Source organism: Syzygium oleosum, unplaced genomic scaffold (assembly GCF_021117445.2).
Source record: "Syzygium oleosum isolate NSW1041296 unplaced genomic scaffold, Sole_v2.1 Sole_v2.26, whole genome shotgun sequence".
NCBI classification, from domain to species: domain Eukaryota; kingdom Viridiplantae; phylum Streptophyta; class Magnoliopsida; order Myrtales; family Myrtaceae; genus Syzygium; species Syzygium oleosum.
In genome coordinates this window covers 570,625-585,990 of record NW_026607510.1, presented here as the reverse complement: position 1 = coordinate 585,990, position 15,366 = coordinate 570,625, and the positions used below count along the sequence as shown (strand labels likewise).

Below are 15,366 nucleotides of genomic sequence, written 5' to 3'. Positions count from 1 at the left end.
TTTGCATCTTTTTATATATTTGATTAAAATATATAAATTATAATTACTTATTTAGGCTTTTCAGTTATCGATTCAACTATTTTCAAGTTTGAGTTCGACTCAATTAAGTACTTAAGCTACCTAAACTTGAAAAGAATTAAGACGAGTTCGAGGAATTTGCTGTCAAACTCGAGTAATCCATGGATAGCTTGGCTCACACCCATATCACAAACAAGCATATGTAATAATAACTTTACTATATTTGTTTAGAATGTTTCTAAAAAAAGTGAATAGCACAAACATGCTTCATAGATAATGGAGACCAAGTTTATCTCCCCTGTTGATCATGTGAACCTCGACATAAGTCCCCATGATTATGACTAAGATGATATTATTTTACATGGCCATGCAATAGTAACTTTTTGAAGCTACTGATTAATTTGAAATGTTAATGCCACGTGTTGAAAAGTAACTATCATGATCCCCAATGGATTTTCCCAAAAATAAAAATAAAGAGCCAATCTAGGGGATAGATTTTGCCACCATTAAGCTTCACTTACATGGCATCTGACAAGTCAAATGAATGATGATGTGACCAACGGCGATTACAACGTCATCAAACATAGTTGAGACTTCAATTAACTTAAATGAGGCCATGCCCTTCAGTTTAATAAAAAAACGATGTTGTTTAAGCTAAGATTTCATGAAACCAAATTGAGGTTTCTCCCCACGTCCGATTTTGCTCAAGAACCACCCCCCCTTCACAAATTGATCTTTGACTCTCAGGAACCTCAATCCTAAAGTCGCAAATATCTCCCTCCCCCAAACGAAATCGACGACGTTCTTGTTTGGAACTTTCACCATGTTGGTCGGCACGACATTCGTCGCTGGTTGACTGACGAGACCACATAAGCAGAGTCCAACGGTGGCCAGATTGTCCTTTAGTTAAAAGTCGAGACCTTTTCACGAGACGATTTGAAAACGAAAATGAAAATTGGGATATTGCTCGGTCAACAGGCTCGATCATAATCTTCTTCTTTTCTTCCCTTAACGTCTCGGTTTACCCGGAGCTCGAGAGAGAGAGAGAGAGAGAGAGAGATGCTTTAATTGTCGCTAATTAACTCCTGATTTCCCGATGGAAAAGGAAACAGAGAGAGAGAGAGAGATGCGACAAAGTGGAAGAATCAAAGATCCCCCACCCTCGTCCCCACGTTCCCGGAATCTCCACGCGAAATCCCCAAAACGGGGCGGACAAGATCGGCCCCCCCCGCCCGGCCCGACGCCCGCGCCCCGCGCCACGCGGGGGCAGCACGGTAATTTCCACAGCGCGCGTGGGACCCGGAGACGTCGGAGCTCCGACACCAGCCTGGTCGGGGGCATACCGTGTTCCCTTCGCGGGGGGCCCCCACGAGGCCCCACCTCATTTTCAAACTTCTTTTCGCAGTCTTCACGTTAAAGAAGAAGAAGGAGAAGAAGAAGAGGAAAGAAGGAGAAGGAGGAGGAGGAGAGGGATCATCGCCGAGCGAGGGAAGCAGCGCCTTTTTGGGATTCCTTCGCCCCCAATCCACAACAACAAAAGCACGATCCTTTACCCCCTTCCGCCCCCTCCTCCTCCTCCTTCCCTCGCTCTCCGAATCGTCTCGATCCCAGGGCTCTTCGTCTCCGATCGCCCCAGATCCGCCGCCGCCTCCGCCGCCGTTCAGGTCAGTTCGGGTTCGCCCCCGCCCCCGCCTCCCTTGTCGACCGACCTCCCTTTTTGTCTCGCCCGATCTGGGCTCCTGGGCCGTTCCGATGCGGTTCCGGCCTCGCCGCGCGCTTTCCTCGCGTTCTCTCTTTCGTCGGCCGTGCCGATTTTGGGGCGATACGTGCGGAGGCTCGATGGACGCGGTTCGAGTCGCGCGGTTTTCCGTCGGATAATGTAGCTTCGATCGCGGGCTTGGCCCCCCGCTCTTTTGGTGTTATTTTAGGCGTCGGAAATGCCGAGGCGGGCTTCCTTTGGGATTGATTACGACGGTCTCTGGGGTTGTTGGTCCGTGTGTTTGTGTCGGTCTGTCTGTTGAATTTTCCAGCCTATGCTTATCTCTCTCGTCGGGGTCAATTGATCGGCAGAGCTACCCACATTGCTTCGTGATTGTAACTCGTACATCTGAAAGTTAGCTCCTCATTTCTCGATGCCCATGGAGTAGTTTTTTAAGCTCGTGTATGGTTGTACGTATGTAGTCATCATAGTATGTAATCATGGGAATGTGAAGCTTTGCTTTCTGACACAATGGCAGCATCTCTCTTTTCTTGTGCAGTTTTCGTCCACCGAACGCTTCTGGGGTTTGAAGGTCCAAAGATTCCATTTTCAAGAGTGGGGTTGTTGTTAAGAATGTTAGATTAGTTTAACAATGATCGAATTGGCTATATCACTTGTGAGGTTGCTTTCCAGCTCCAGTAGTTATGGCCCGTTTATTTTTGGGTGGATGGTCACTTTCGCATTCGGGATCGTAGCTTTTGTGTATGCATTCCTCAAATGGCAGAAGACCGCGTCTTTACATTGGGTGCAAGCTGCTGCCAAGGCGAAGAAAAAAGTTTGGAAGAAGCTAAAAGTTCCTCTGTCATTTCATATGTGGGTAGAAGACTTTTCTTATGACGAACAGCCATCCACATGCTGTGTCTGTTTGAGTTCACTAGTACCTCCTCATACGTTGGGCACAAAAGTGGCATCGCGCAGTCCGCTCCACAGGTGCTGTGTCTGTGGTGTTGCTGCTCATTCCGATTGTTCTCAGTTTGCTACGAAGGGCTGCAAGTGTGTGGCTCAAGCTGGTTTCAGCCATGTGCAGCATCACTGGTCAGAAAGATGGGTTAACATGGACGAAAATCCCGAAACCTCTGCCTTCTGTTTTTACTGTGATGAACCGTGTGGAGTTCCTTTCCTGGATGCTTCTCCAACTTGGCATTGCTTATGGTGTCAACGGCTTATACATGTCAAATGTCATGCCAAAATGTCGAATGAATCTGGGGATTTCTGCGATCTTGGTCCTCTTAGAAGGATCATCCTCTCCCCATTGTGTGTGAAAGAGGTCGATGAAGATGTTGCAGGGGGTGGAACGGTTGTAAGAAGGAGGCGCCACAGAGGTAAAAATGGAAGCGCTCGTTCGCTTAATGGTAAATTGCTTAATGCTGCTGAAAGTAATTCAGCCTTGGAGTATATGTTCAATGGGCTTGTTGGCTTGAAGAAGTTGAGTGGGGAGAAGAATGTTGATCATTTCATGAAAAGGGATGGCCGGGTACTTGGTTTGCGGGGGACATATAGTAGGCTGTCGCAGAAAAAAGGTGAAACCGTCTATGGACAACTGAAGAAGTTTTCCCTCGTTGATCTGCCAATGGATGCACGACCTCTGTTAGTCTTCATCAATGTCAAGAGTGGAGCACAATATGGGCCTTATCTTCGTAGGAGATTGAACATGCTTTTGAATCCTGTGCAGGTGAGCCATTGCTACTCAGGTATATTATGAGAATTGATAGCACTATGGATTTTTTGACATCTAAAGTTTACGTCTTTTATAATCAAAAGAAATGCTCTTGAACGGAAGTTCAACCTTTTTTGCATAACTTCCCTCAATCAGTCCAGGTTCATTACCATATTTGACTGTTCTAAGTTGGCCCTACATTCCGCCAGATCCTAAGCGATCCGGTTCTTGTTTCCAAAAACCGGGAATTGACCATGACGCTTCCCACTCCGGGAACCCATTTCGGAAACGATCACCCTAATAAGAAGTTATATGTCATTATCCCCCTCTGTTGTTTAACCAAAACCCACCGCACGCACAGCCACACAAGTTAGACATATTTTTTTTTTCTCTAGCCGATAGTACTCATTACCATATTTGTCTGGAAAAATCAAAAGATCAGGTTGGAGTGCTATCCTTCCCCAGAGCCATTTTCCTTGGTCTTGATTTTTTTCTTATTCGGGTATTGCTTCCTAAGATGATTTGTGATAGTTCTATGAGCAAGACAAATTTCATAAATGGAGTGTTAATGAACGAAATAGAATGCTAAATGGTAAGTTTTGCCTTTGTGTTTTTCAATCCTCTGCTTTTTTTGTGAGTGTTGTTCGTGTTCTGCCTGAGTATTGCTTTGGACTTGCATGTATGTTAGCAGGTGAAAATTATCAGTCATTTAACGGGGGAGAATCAATCTTACCCAGTAGCAAATGGCTCCTTTCCTGTAGTATTATGGAAGAAATCTACGTTTCTTAGTACCCTATCCTGCAATTAAATGGCTTTTATACTTACAATAAGTTGATTGCTTTTCCTTTGCAGATATTTGAGCTGAGTGCTTCCCAGGGGCCTGAGGTTGGTTTGGAGTTATTTAGTAATTTGCAGAATTTTAGGGTTTTGGTCTGTGGAGGAGATGGAACGGTTGCATGGATAATTGATGCAATTGAGAGGCGGAATTTCGAATCCCCTCCTCCAGTGGCCATTCTTCCTCTTGGCACAGGAAATGATTTGTCAAGAGTTATGGGGTGGGGAAGAGGTTTCTCGCTTAGCGGTGGTCAAGGTGGCTTGAACACGCTTTTACATGACATTAATAGTGCAGCAATAACTATGTTGGATCGGTGGAAAGTGGACATTAGTCAAGAAAAACCTGATGGCAATTCTCATAAGGCCCATTCCAAGTTCATGATGAATTACTTAGGTGCTTGACCAAACTTACCAGATTTTGCTGATGATTACTGTTAATCTGATCTTCTTAGTGACTGCTGATTTCTCATAATTTAGGCATTGGATGTGATGCAAAGGTTGCATATGAGTTTCATGTGACGCGAGAAGAAAATCCAGAGAAGTTTTATAATCGGGTATGGATATACTTTTTTTCTTTGTGGTCTTATCCACTTGATGTTGGTCAAAGTTCAGAATCAGAATGTATTTGTTGTATAGTAACAAACCAAGGATAAAATTTGTTTGAATTTTAGAAGTTGTCTCCATGCGGTTTGACTTAATCTAGCTAGCTCATCAAAGTTCTATGGAGTTAATTGAACTCAGTGCTTTCTACATCTTTGCTAAACTTGGCTTGTGCATTTTTAGTATTTACTACTTGTACTGAGCTCTATCCTGTCCGTACCCTTTTCTTTTCTCTTTGTACTTTTTAAAATTCATACTGCTAGGCACATTGACACCTTAAAATATATGAACAGTTTGTCAACAAATTGCGTTATGCAAAAGAAGGTGCTAAAGATATCATGGACAGAACCTGTGCTGATTTGCCATGGCACGTTTGGCTTGAAGTTGATGGTAAAGATATTCAGATACCTAAGGTATACTATAATGATTCAGTTGGACTTGCTGGTTTATTGCCTTTGCTTTCGTTAGTCATTTACTAATTATTCCCTGCTTTCCAGGATTCTGAGGGATTAATTGTGCTAAATATCGGCAGCTACATGGGCGGAGTAGATCTTTGGCAAAATGAATATGAGCATGATGATGATTTTAGTCTTCAGAACATGCATGATAAAATGCTTGAGGTTGTGTGCATCAGTGGAGCGTGGCACCTTGGCAAGCTTCAGGTTCGGCACCTGTCTGCAAGATTTTTCGTTTACTTTAGAATACTCTTATCCTCTAAATGTCTTTGAATTTTGAATGTGCATGTTTTATGGAACACTGGATATTAAGGAGAAGAACGAAATTAATTTTATGGAAAATTGCTGTTTATAGACACAAAAGATGGTCGGCACAATTTTCTAGAATTTTTATGCCATGAATGTTCTTGGTGCAGATTGGCCTATCGCAGGCAAGGAGACTGGCCCAGGGGAATGTCATAAGAATACATACTTCTAGTCCTTTCCCCGTTCAAATAGATGGAGAGCCCTTTATCCAGCAACCTGGTTGCTTGGAAATAACACATCATGGGCAGGTATATAGCTTGTTTTGTCCAACCATATATCTTATGCTAGTAAGGTGTAACTTATCAATCAAATCTTGTTTACTGCGATTTAACTATAATAACTAACTAGTGCTTTCAGCATGAGACAGTGAATCCTGTACGTGAAATAAAAGAGCTGTTATGACTTTATTACGAAATATATGTCAGAGCGATATGTAAAGTAACAAAGGACTTTAGGGATTATCCCTTTTATCTCCGGAATGCTTCCCTTGCTATTTTTAAATGCTAGAAAGTGCCTTTTTATTTGGTAGGTGTTCATGTTGAAAAGGGCCTCAGAGGAGCCCAGGGGTCCAGCAGCTGCAATTGTGACGGATGTTCTGGCTGATGCCGAATGTAAGGGCATCATCAATGCATCTCAGAGGAAAATACTTCTTCAGCAGGTGGCACTGCATCTGGCCTGACTCCCGACTTTCTGTTCCTGTCATTTCTCCCTTGTTAACCACATAGATGCAGGTATATTTTTACCTTTGCCCCCTTATTTTCCTCATGTAAATCTGGGCCAACCGGTTTTTCCATACAAGTGTCAACTCTTTTTAACTTTGTAGTGGCGTCCATCCTCGCGAAGAGGAATTTTGTAAGCCAGAGAGAGAGATGTATAGGAGGGATTGCAGAATGCAGATGAGAGTTCAGTACATATTTGGTTCAGCTTGACTCTCATTTCTTTTTCTTTTGACTTCCAATTGGTTTGGACTCTTGAAACTTGATAACGCTCTAGGACTTTGAACTCAAGAATGAGCAACTGAATCAAGGTAAAGAGAGGGCGGAGATGATGGAGAAAATAATGAACTCTTTTGATTGTGATAACAGTGCAATGAAATGGATAAGATGCGCGTGGAGTGTTTTTGAAGAATCATTGCGAGGATGCATACCTTTTTAACTCATTTAGAGTTTGGGACCTGTTGACTGCTCCATGCTTAGAGTGGGAGACTCCACCATATGTACGTATATATTGGATTATCTTTCACGCGCCTCGATCTACCCACGATCTCATCGGTGCGCTTCCCTACATTGGTCTAATATATTCAGGATTTTACTTTTGGGTTTAATTTGTTTCGTAGAAAAAAAATGATTCGGAAAATATTTTTCAAAAAATGATCGCTTGTTCCGTTTGAAATAATTAGCCAATAAAAAATATTTAATTATCGAGAACAATTTATGTTTGGATATATTTTTGGATGATGAAAAAAATTTCATTCATTCATTTTTGTAAACGATATAAGCGATAGTTTTAAAAATATATTTTTTAAAATTATTTATTTTTTACGAAATAAAAAACCGCTAGGCCAGAAACAAAATCCATTGCAATCTAAGCTGACAATTTATTTGTACTTCAGAGATTACTTTATACTTAATTATTGTTATAAACTGGAATCCAGGGCCAATGTTCTTGAATGCATGTGGATGGGCTTTCAATGAATGAGCGTTGCTCACTTTGCTGCCCTCATCTACAATTTTTTTTTAGAATAACATGATATATTTTGTGATATGAACAAAGGATGATCATTACATACATGAAGTGAACTTTAGGAATTATGGCCGGAAACCCAGCTAAACTTTGGCATATTGGACAATAGCTTCCAAATTTTGAAATTTTACAAATACCCTCTGGAACTTTGATTTTTATTTCTATCGGTAGTTTTTTGTCTACATAGTAATTAATCATTATTTGAAAAGGAACTATTCATTTTTCTTGACTAAATTAACCTTTATTACGTTGTTATTAAATTAGAAAACAAAAGGGATGTATGGTTGGTTAAGTTCAGAAAAATTAGCTAAGGTTATTTTCATCAGAAAAATTATTATTCATTTATAGAAGGAAAATTACCAAAAAAGTTGTAAATCTATTGCAATTGTGCCAATTCGGTCCTAAAACTTTTTTTTTTGCCAATTTAGTCCAAAACCTTTTGCATTTGTACTAATTCAGTCCATCCGGCTATCAATTCAATCCATTCAGCCAACTTTGATGGATCAACATTGACATGGCGCGGCCAGCGGTCACGTTAATAATTTTTAATAATATTTTAATACTTTTTTCGAATTTTCAATTATTTTTTTATTTTTCCCTTTTTTTGTATTTTTTCTTCTTTCTCTGGCCGACAAGGTCGGTGTTGACCTCACAGGCCACTAGCAAGGGCGGGCTTGCCCACCCCTTGCGAGGCATAGGGGTGAGCATTTCCAAATTTCATACAAGTTCCACCTAGAACCTGAAACTTACTCGTAGGAATAGATTCTTCATTTTTTTGAACTTGAAATCCTACTCGTTGGAACATGTTACTTATTTTTGGGAACCTCGAACCTACCTTATCATAGGTTCCGAGGTATATACAGGTTCCACATGTGTTACGAGTTGAACGATTGTAATGAATCATCACATTTAATGACCACCATTTGCTGCTACAATCCACTGACCACAACTTATATTTGACACACGAAGAATATGAATCATTAACAAAGTAAAAGTCTCGGTCATAAAATGGAAGCTCAGACCGATAGTTTCAAATTATATACTCATCATTCGACGCCGTGCAATACTATAGGATCTCGCGAAGACATGGACCAAGAAAAACATAAAAACTTGTTTCAAGTTCCAAATTTTACCTACCTAGAACTTGGAACTTACCTGCCGAAATAGGTTTTCCAATTTTTGGACCTTGCTAGGCTCGCCCAGCGACGACGAGGTCGAGCCTTACCATGGGTGGGCGATGCTCGCTAGTGGCCCGACCTCGCTGGCCCTCGCCTTGGTCCAATGACCGGCTAGAGGAAGGAGAGAAAAAAGAAAGAAAAGAAAAAACTTTGACAAAGTAAAAGTCTCGATCATAAAATGGAAGCTCAGACCGATAGTTTCAAATTATATACTCATCATCCGACGCCGTGCAATACTATAGGATCTCGCGAAGACATGGACCAAGAAAAACATAAAAACTTGTTTCAGGTTCCAAATTTTACCTACCTAAAACTTGGAACCTACCCGCCAAAATATGTTTTCCAATTTTTGGACCTTGCTAGGCTCGCCCAGCGACGATGAGGTCGAGCCTTGCCATGGGTGGGCGAGGCTCGCTAACCTCGCCTTGGTCCAGTGACCGGCCAGAGGAAGAAAGGGAGAAAAAAGAAGAAAGAAAAGAAAAAAATATTAAAATATTAAAATACTATTAAAAATTATCAACATCAGCACCGATCGTGTTACGTCGGCGTTGGCCGGGTCAAAGTTGGCTGGATGGAGTGAATTGGAATAAATGCAAAAAGTTTAGGACTGAATTGGTGCAATTGTAATAGGTTTAATACTTTTTGGGTAATAGTAACCGTAAACATTTATGCAAATTGAGAAACTATCAACGGCAGAAATTTCATGGGGTAATCTTTTACTTCTCAGATTTGAAAGGTTACTGTGCAATTATGTTAAAGTTCAAGAGGGTAATGTGTAACTTTTTAAGCATGAGATATTCGACCAAAAAAAAACAAAGCATGAGATATAACTTAGGAAATGTTTAAAAAGGAATAATGTTCGAGAGGACTCATGGAAGTTATCAAAAACCATATCTTTTCTCTAGTTGTAGCGGAGCATCACAACATCAAATTTCGAATTTAATTTGTAAAGACGCAGTTATTCCAACTTCACAATAGCGACGACGACAAAGGTTTGATGAAGCGTCGTCGAAGTAATGCTCCGGGTATCTTCACACAAGACATAGGCTGCGTTTGGTTCAGCATTGGGAAGGGGCTTTCAGCCCCGAAAGCCCCTTCCCAAAAATGCTGAACCAAACGGTTAGCATTGAGCATTGAAAATGCTCAAAACTAGCATTTTCAATGCTGAAAGCCCAATGCTGATCGGGACTAGCTTTGGACTTTCAGCCTTGAACCAAATGCCAAAATCATTTTTATACTTCCCAAACTACCCTCACTCAAATTTCAATATTCCGGCTTTGCCCTCTCGTTACTGTTCATCTTCTTCACCAAAGGGACTCCGCGAGGCAAAGGGCCTAGCGACGGCGAAGGTCCGGCGAGGCCGCCCGACCCAGTGCGACGGCCGCCCGGGTCGCGATCGCCCAGCGCGGCCGCTCGGCCTCGGGCGACCGCCCAGTGTGCGGCCGCCTGGGTCCCGCGACCTCAGGGCGATCGTCGGCCTGGGGTCGCGACCCAGCGGCCGTCGGCCTGGGTCGCGCGACCCAGCGGGCCGTCGGCCTGGGTCGCGCGACCCAGGCGGCCGTCGGCTGGGTCGCGCGACCTCGGCGGCCGTCGGCTGGGTCGCGCGACCCAGGCGGCCGTCGGCCTGGGGTCAGCGCGACCCCAGCCGATGCGACCCAGCGGCCGTCGGCTGGGTCGCGCGACCCAGCGGCCGTCGGCCTGGGTCGCGCGACCCAGCGGCCGTCGGCTCGAGGTCGCGCGACCTCGAGCCTCGTCGCCCGAGGTCGGCGTCCCTCGCCGGGGTCGCTCGGCGACGGTGACCGCCGCCGGCGCGGATCTGCTCGCCGCGGCGCCGTAGCCCTTCGCCGGAGCCGTAGCCCTTCGCCGGAGCCGGCGAAGGGTATTTTTGCCTTTTTTAAAAAACCCCTCAAAGCCCATTTGTAAAAAAATTAACCAAACACCACTTGGGTCAAAATAGCTTTGCAAATGAGTTTTTACCAAACGCCATTTGCATTTTTCCTAAAGGGCTTCCACCCAAAGGCATTTGCATTCCCAAAGTAGCATTCCAAATGCTGTACCAAACGCACCCATAGTCAACAGACCGAAGGCAATAAGTTTCACTCATTGGAGCTAAACCTGAATAGAAGCGATCACAGTTTAGTCCTGTTAGAAGAATAAAGGGTAAATTGGTCTTTAGGATTCTTAGGCCTTATTTTGTTGCTAATCACTGATGTACATATATTGATTTTCTAAATAATAAAATATAACCTATTCCTCTCACATGGTATCAAAGCTTGGTTCTTAACCCTAATCGACAAAATCACTTGCTGCCATCAACTAGTCACCGGAACCGTTAGTCGTTGCCGCAGCAGTTTGCTCCACTCCCACACGCCTCCTCTCTTCTTGCGTGACCCTCTCGCTGCTTGCGCACTGCTCGCGCGAACTCGCACAACTCTGCTTGCGAGCTGCTCGCGCCCTTGCTCTCGGGTCTCTGCTCATGCTGCCCGCCATCGCTAATTGTGGTTGCTAGATTCGTCATGCCCTCATGAATTTATCTGATTCGCCACCAGTTCTGTAATCTTTTGACCAGCACAAGAATACTTGAAGTCGCTGTTGTGCATGGAAACTGTTGGAGAAAATAATCATCTTCTAATTAATTATTAACAGAGGGATTACATGAATACATATATATATGAGCAAACCTACAAATCATCTAAACATAAAATAGCTATTGTACCCTCATAACATATTTCCTAACACTCCTCCTCAAGTTGGGATGTAGATATCAAAAAATCACAACTTGTTACATAAAAAAATTATACCACTCCCTTATAAAGATTTAGTAAAGATATTTCCAAGCTGATCTCCTGTCCTTGTATGTTGAAGAATGATCTCCCCTTTTTTAACCTTTTTGTGTACAAAGTGACAATCAACTTCAATGTGCTTAGTTCGCTCATGGAAGACAGGATTGTTTGCAATATGAATAGCTAATTGATTGTCATAATATAATACCAATGGATCTGAGGTTGATATGCCAATTTCTGATAATAACATCCTCGACTAGAACAATTCACCTATTATTTGTGTCATAGCTCTATATTCTGCTTCAGCACTTGAACGTGAAACCACATGTTGTTTCTTACTCTTCTAGGCAACTAAATTACCTCCAAGAAACACACAATAGCCTGATGTAGATCTCCTACTAGTAGAACATCCAGCTCAATCCGCATAAAAAAACCTGTAGTGTTTAGATGGTCATAATTCTTGAAAAGTAGTCTATTACACAATGTTCCCTTCAAGTACTTGATGATCCGAAGCACAGCATCCCAATGAGTAGTATGAGGAGAACTCATGAACGGACTCACTACACTAACATCAAAAGATATATCAAATCTTGTGACGGTAAGATAATTTAACTTACTCACCAATCTCCGATACTTCACCGGGTCATGTAATAATTCTCCATGTTCTGCATCAAGTTTCACATTAGATTCCATAAGAGTATTAACTGGCTTGGCTTCAAGAAATCCAATCTTATAAAGAATGTCAAATACATATTTCCATTGTGATAAATTGATACCTACATGTGAGTAGGCAACTTCAATACCAAGGAAATATCATAGATGTCCTAGATCTTGAGCACTGAACTTTGTATGCAAAAAATGCTGGAGTCGTTGAGTACTCTATGAATCACTATTAGTAATGATAATATCATCCACATATACCACCAGAAAATACAACCGGCTGAGGAGACAGAACTAAAGACTGAATGATCTACTTGACACATCTTCAATCCAAACTTGATAATAGCATCACTGAACCTACCAAATCAAGCATGAGGAGATTGCTTGAGTCCATATAGAGCCTTATGTAAATGACATACCAAATTCTCCTCGTTAGCAACAAACCTGGGTGGTTGCTCCATGTATACTTCCTTAGCCAAATCACCATGTAAGAAAAGCATTTTTGACATCTAATTGATAAAGAAACTAGCCAAAGTGCAATGCCAGAGAAATAAAGACACGAACATATGAGATTTTGGCCACAGGTGAGAAAGTGTCATCATAATCAATACCATACGTCTGAGTATATCCTTTTGCAACCAATCTCGCCTTCGATCGATCGAGAGTGCCATCAGAGTGGACTTTAATAGTGAAAATCCAACGACAACCAACAAGTTGCTTTCCCGCAGGTAAAGAAGTGAGCTGCCAAGTACGAGTCTCAACAAGCGCATTCATTTCATCCTTCATGCTTGCCGCCATCCAGGATGAGCAAGAGCTTTAGCAACACTATTAGGCACAGAAATAGAATGCAAGGACTAGACAAAGGTAGAGAATCTAGGAGAGAGACGATCATATGACAAAAAATTGGAAATAGGATGATGAGTATGAAGGCAATTGGAAGGACCAAAATGGGGGACATAACAATCTATAGGACGACCAACACAAGAGCGTGTACCTTTTCGAATAGCAATGGGCAGATCAAGATCAAAGGATGGTGCAACAACTAATGAGGGAACAGATGAATCATGCGATGGTGAAGGTTGTACTGCTGTAATGGGAGTTGTACCACATCGATGATAGGTGTGGTCAGCAAACTGAAATCCCGTGGACGGTGCTGGAGGAAGTGAGAGTTGTGGAAATGTTGGTAAGACACACCAACCACCATCAGGAGTCGCCATAGGCACCATCAAAGCATTATAATTAGGGGTGAGCGGTTCTAGGTTCCACCTGGAACCTAGAACCTATCATCGGGTGCAGATTCCTTATTTTTTGGAACCTGGAACCTACCCTATCACAGGTTCCAAGGTTGGTTCCAAGTTCCAATAGGTTCTTTTTTTTTTTTTTAATTTTTAGTTAAACAAAACGAAAATGAACAAGCTTAACATTCATTAAAGAGAACATAAAAAAGTAGTTATTGAAAAGTCACATTTTTCTTAATAGAAAGGAGATAGAACGCAACATCAAAGAGACCGGCGCACATAATGAAAATCGCAACTATGCACTAAAACTAAGATAGGAAGTTGAAGGAAGAAAAGGGCAACGCTGACGAACCTAATTCACCCAATTCAATCTTAATCTTCAACCCACTCGGAATAGCCGAAAGGGGTAGCAGCTCAACCAGAACAGAAATCAACAATAAAAAATGTCAGATAAACATGAGAGAGAGAGAAGGGCAGAGGGAGCTCTACCTCGGGGTTTTTTAGATCTACAAATGAATCTGATCTAGCATCCTTAACTACTGCAGCTACGACTTCAAAGCATTTGTGGCAGTCCAACAAAGGTAGTAAATCAAAACCATCATATTTATCTTTTGAATTCTTCAGCTCTGTCTCTTCAAGTCCTCTTCTATTGCATCCAACTGCAAACTAGAGACCAATGGAAGAGTCATTCAATTTGTGAGCAGACACATTCACAAAATGGACCAATTTATAAGGATGCATAATGATATTGTAACAACTCTGATTCGATTGAAGGGAGAGGAGAAGACTTCGTGTGACGGGGTAAGAAGCAACAATTGAACCATATTAGGAAATGAAATCCCCAAAGTGTCACACTTAAAAAGAACACAAAAGGGGGAAGGGACTGAAGCGATAAATAGATAATTTATGATACAGATAGAACATGTACCTTTATTGGTAAAGCAAGTCTGCTTGGCTTATCCTTTATAAACTTGAGAACAAGCTTTTGAACAACAATCCTTAGGTCTGGCTCATTCAAACTACATGTAGCTTGAATAGGAAAAATTCGATGACACCAACTGCACTGGAAAAACAGACTTCTTTAATTGGCATTTGAAGAAATAGAGTTTGGCAAGAAGCCTTCAATAGAGTTTTATTTAACAAGAAAAAGGGCATTAACAGAGTTTGGGTTTCAAAAGCCCAAGTCATAACAAACAAGAGGCTTGGCAAGAAGAGCTAAAAAGCAATACCTTACTGTAGTTTTGTGTGCCAAATCTTCAAGCCAGCTCTTCTTTCATGGTTTGCAGATGGGAATGAATTAGCATAATCATGCAGCACACATAAAGACTCCGGGAAGCAAAAAGAAACTGAAGAACCACTTTATGCACTGAGATTTCTGTTCATCTGTATATTGGATTTCCCTTCATGGTTCACAATCCATGTCAAGATGTCTTGCTACACCAGCAAACTTTTTTCTAAGTCAATTTGCTGAATAAGCCTTGCCCAATCCTCCGGTAGCAGATCTCATCTCGTGCCATCGGGCAAGCGAGTGCATAGTTTTTGCAAGCTACCATGATCGTAAATTTAAGTTCTTCGGTTCTTGTTTCAAGGTCTGTCCTCTCTCGTGAATTTGGTTGTTTTTTTTACTTCACAGCAAATGATGATTGACGATGCTACTCTCTTTTTTTGGCCCTCGATCAGGTCCTCTAATAAACACTAGAAAGAACAAAGTAATCTTGACGATCATAAAGATTAAAATCTGGTCCGAAGCTTCACGGAGACCTCCATATCGCAGGAGAACTAGAAAAACAAATGTATGCAGACATTTTCTTTACACTTCAAGGCTCTTCCGAAAATGTAGTTTGAACCAAAAGTTAATAAAATAAAGTCAGAGTTCAGTGAGAAAACATTCAGCAAAGTTCAAAATAATACTTGTTTAGAGAGATCCCTTCAAGCTAAAATTCTCACAATTTGCAAAACAGTGGTCAGTTTCATCAAACGCTAGCAACGAATACATAGGAACTAGGAAGTTATGTCCACAAGCTACAAAGTTTCCTCCCGAATCAATGCTCAGAGAAACCTCTACAGTAGCGCAATCGAACAGAATTTGGGAAAAAAACACAGAAACAAACAAACTCGGAGGCTGACACGAACCT

The 15,366-nt window shown here is 42.0% G+C and overlaps 1 protein-coding gene and 1 long non-coding RNA gene across 4 annotated transcripts; one reads left to right on the top strand and one right to left on the bottom strand.

Moving 5' to 3' along the window:
- The first annotated feature begins 1,480 nt into the window (after positions 1 to 1,480).
- LOC115682610 (diacylglycerol kinase 2) lies at positions 1,481 to 6,552 on the top strand. Of its 3 annotated transcripts, none has more exons than XR_008814500.1 (8): positions 1,481 to 1,682; positions 2,277 to 3,449; positions 4,287 to 4,662; positions 4,746 to 4,822; positions 5,162 to 5,281; positions 5,366 to 5,541; positions 5,740 to 5,877; positions 6,159 to 6,273. XR_008814500.1 is itself a non-coding variant. In XM_056303229.1 (8 exons), exons 2-8 carry the CDS (start codon positions 2,370 to 2,372, stop codon positions 6,306 to 6,308), a joined length of 2,106 nt encoding a protein of 701 aa, XP_056159204.1. In that variant the 5' UTR covers positions 1,482 to 1,676; positions 2,277 to 2,369; the 3' UTR covers positions 6,309 to 6,552. The 3 variants fall into 3 exon arrangements, 2 of the variants coding, with proteins under 2 accessions (XP_056159204.1, XP_030462739.1); XM_056303229.1 differs by having other exon boundaries at positions 1,482 to 1,676; positions 5,366 to 5,530; positions 6,159 to 6,552; XM_030606879.2 differs by having other exon boundaries at positions 1,482 to 1,682; positions 5,366 to 5,530; positions 6,159 to 6,552.
- A 7,161-nt stretch (positions 6,553 to 13,713) lies between these two features.
- LOC115682613 (uncharacterized) lies at positions 13,714 to 14,946 on the bottom strand. Its single transcript, XR_004005910.2, has 3 exons — positions 14,461 to 14,946; positions 14,160 to 14,289; positions 13,714 to 13,897 (listed from the first exon to the last, which is right to left on the bottom strand). It is a non-coding gene; the product is annotated as an uncharacterized LOC115682613 (long non-coding RNA).
- Between the last annotated feature and the right edge of the window lie 420 nt (positions 14,947 to 15,366).